General features: G+C 42.0%; 1 protein-coding gene across 1 annotated transcript in view; it reads left to right on the top strand.

The window, feature by feature from the left end:
• LOC103761589 overlaps positions 1-3,428 on the top strand; it is an 8,090-nt gene extending 4,662 nt beyond the window's left edge. Inside the window, exons 6-10 of the mRNA XM_029957814.1 lie at positions 602-761; positions 1,161-1,223; positions 2,122-2,244; positions 2,586-2,741; positions 3,371-3,428. Coding sequence (XP_029813674.1) covers positions 602-761; positions 1,161-1,223; positions 2,122-2,244; positions 2,586-2,741; positions 3,371-3,428 — 560 coding nt within the window. The remainder of the gene's footprint in view (positions 1-601; positions 762-1,160; positions 1,224-2,121; positions 2,245-2,585; positions 2,742-3,370) is intronic.

Genomic DNA, 3,428 nt, shown 5'->3' with positions numbered 1-3,428 from the left:
AGAATTGTGGCACCTGATGCAGCAGAAATGGAGTGGAGAGGGCCAGCAAGCTGCTAAATTACACTTGAATGGAGTTTAAACACCCTCTTAAATACCTCTTTAAATACATCTGTTGTGCCATACAAGATACCTGATAATATCTCATTGTTATAACCTGGAAAGCATGGAAATAAGGCCTGTATTTTAGGATAAGGTTAGAGGGGATATTGGGAAGGAATTCTTGGCTGAGAGGGTGGGGAGGCCCTGGCACAGGTTTTCCAGGGAAGCTGTGGCTGCCCCAGCCCTGGAAGTGCCCAAGGCCAGGTTGGAGCAACCTGGGCTAGTGGAAGGTGTCCCTGCCCTTGACAGGGGGTGGAACTGGATGGTGTTTAAGGTCCCTTTCAACCCAAACCATTCCAGGATTCTGTGATTTTTACTAATGTTTTTTTTAGAGTGGGTTTCACCTTTTAATGGATGTAACAAGCTTTTAAAAAAATACTGAAATTAATAGTTGTGCAAGCACCTTTCCATCATGTCATAAATCCTTTCAAGGCAAGGCAGCTTGTTCTCAAACTGTAGAATGGTCACAATTACCATTTGTTTGTGAAGTTCATGGTTGCAGACCCTTTCTCTTATAGACCCCTTAACTTTTTCAGGTATTCTGACGTTTTTGCCCTGGTAACAAGATTTTTAAATCAGGCAGAGCAAGAAAGTCCTAAAGCTGCTGCTGTGATGCTGCTGGGAGCAGCTAAAGAGATTGCATTGCACAAAGACCCTGCCCTGTAAGTACCCAGGGCCACATCCAGGTGGGACCTTTGCCTCTCCAAGGGAGGGGGATTGGGGAGGGAATTCCAGGGTTCCATTTATGAAGGGTAAGGAAGTGTCAGAATCCCAGCCCAGGCTGCAGCACAAGAGGAAGAGGAGCCCACCCAAGGGGGAAGTGGGATTGGTTACAGCAGGGATTTGGGGGAAAAGAGGTTAAAGCTTGGATGTGAAGGGAAGAAGTTAAGTGGGATTAAGTCATGAGGAAAGGAGATGCACTTTGAGCATTTGTTTTACTTGTTTTTTGTTGACATGACAATTTCCAGTGCTTTTTAAGGAAAAGGGTGGTGCACAGAGAAGGGGAAAAGGCAGGAAAACCAGGCAAACATTAACTAGTGGTTTTTTCCCTCCCCTCTTAGAAGCTGGCAGAACCTTGGCCATACTGATTCACTAAAGATTGCTGTCCCATGTCTGTTCCAAAGGTGAGATTTGTTTTCTTCCTGGCTACAAAATTCTCTGTTTGCTTCTAAAAATGCAGATTTCCAATGACAATTGCAGAGGCACGTGGGGTGTTCTGGAAGGGCAGAGCAGGAGGTGTCAGGTGGTGGTTGTTAAACCAAAGAGCAAATAGTGTCTGTTAGAGATCAAAACAGCAGCCCTGGAATATTCCACTGGGATGGAGTAGCCAGGGATGTAACATAGTAAAGCTCCCCCAGAGGCTGAGGAATGAGGGCATCCAGCTCCCTTGGCTTAATTCAGTTCTCATTTTAGCTTTAGCTTTCCCCTTTCACCCCAAATTCACTTGCCACAGAAGGTTATTGAGTTAATTCTTGCCTTCTTTCAGGAACACTCAAACCCAATTCCATATTCTCATTTTATCTGAAATTAATGACAGGTATAACCCAAATCCTTGAGCAGTTTGCATTTGGAATTACTATTCTTGAAGTTTGTAATTTCTTAGGATTTTTTTACCTCCCTCCCAAAAGCTTAAAGGAGTAAACTCTTCTTTTGTTATCTCCAGTTATCAGTTAATCCAGAAATGGTTCCAGGGGCAGGGAGGGTGCAGGAGCTCAGGTGGATTATCAAGTCCAGCATAGTTTGCAGTGTTTCCTGTACATTTTCCCAGGAGATCTTTGTTTTAAAGCTTAAAACCACAAAACCTTGGTTTCACTGGTATTAAAAATAACAGCAAAAGATTATTATCATTATTCACTACAAATCTTAAAGCAGAGATTTAAATATAGATCCAAACTGTCTGATATTTAACTAAAAAAAAAAACCCCAAACTTCTGCAGTTTCCCATATGATTAAAAAAAAGACACATCTTAGTAGCAATTAATCTGATTTCAAGATATTACTTTTTTTCTTTTCAAATCATAGGATCACAACCCAACTTCAGAGGATGCTGGTGTTGTGTGACTTTCCCAAAACTCTCTATGAAAAGTTCATTAGTTTCTTTCAGTCCATCTCCCTTCCCTGTCACTGCTTTGGCTTCTCAAACAGGTAAGTTCTTTGCCTTTTTTGTCCACAGGATATGTTTTATACAGCTGCCTGATTTGAAAACAGCTCTAGGGGTTGGTTTTTTCCTTGATAGTAAAAGTGGGAGCACTTTAGAGGAATATTTTGGTGCTAACTGCTTTTTATTTGTCCCATCCTTAGGGGGAAAGTTGTTTGGTGCTCTAAGTTGTTCTCCATACAGCTTTTAATTTTCCCCAGAACTGAGCTGTAAACCCCCAAAATGGTTTATTAGGAAATCTGCATGATACTTAAAGGGAGTTGAGATCAAAAAAATTGGGATTTAATCTCAAAACACAGTTGAAATGCCTTTGTTTCTGCCCTCCCAGCCTGAACGTGGTGCCCTGGGATCACGTGTTGCTGACCACGGTCCTGAAAGGCCAGAACATCACCGGGCAGAGGACCCAGAAAGGCAGGAAAGTATTCCTCTGGGAAACACTCCCTGTCATCGAGGCTCGAGTGGAGAAACTGGTAGACAAAAAGAAGTAAGACTGGTGGGGGTTTTTAATTTTGGAGACTCAGCTCTTAACGTTTTGACTGCAGTGGAGTGTTTTCCAAAGCTCTGCAGTTCAGCAGAATGGGGAGACAGGAAACAAAGACCCCTTTGAAGCTGTTCATGCCCCTTATTCCTTATCAACAAGGCCAGGAGCTTTCTGAAGTTTTTCAAAGCCCTCTGAATGCTCAGAACCAGAAAAACAATGTTGAAGGGGATGATTTCTGTGTTTCCATAAACCCTGTAGGTTTTTAGATGTTGATTTTTTTAAAGCAATTTCTGTTCCTCAAAGGCTGACTGGTGGAAAACAGCCAGAAAAAAATGTGTTCTGGGTCTTCAGAGGTCTGTGTTCCAATGAATGCAGTGTTCAAAAGAATACAGTCCATTAAAGAATTAGATTGAAAGGCAACCTCTTGGTTGATTTTGCCAGAGTAGAAATAATCAGTGAATAACTTCTTGGAATTTATTTCCAACTGTCTCTTGCTTCCATTTCTATTTCCACCCTCTTGTGTGGGAAGATTTATTGTTTTGCTTCATTAATTACAGTAAATATTTGATTGACCTGTCTGTAGCTTTGCACTTCCTTCCTTTTCCTACTCACCCTCTTTTTTCTCTCCCCAGCTATAGAGAAGTTGTTCGTTACCTGAGAGCTGTGAAATGCAATGACACCAGAGGGTAA

The sequence above is a fragment of the Manacus vitellinus genome, unplaced genomic scaffold, assembly GCF_001715985.3.
Source record: "Manacus vitellinus isolate BGI_N305 unplaced genomic scaffold, ASM171598v3 scaffold_12_pilon, whole genome shotgun sequence".
Classification (NCBI taxonomy): domain Eukaryota; kingdom Metazoa; phylum Chordata; class Aves; order Passeriformes; family Pipridae; genus Manacus; species Manacus vitellinus.
The sequence above is the reverse complement of the archived record's forward strand: the minus strand, read 5'-3'. Positions and strand labels throughout refer to the sequence as shown.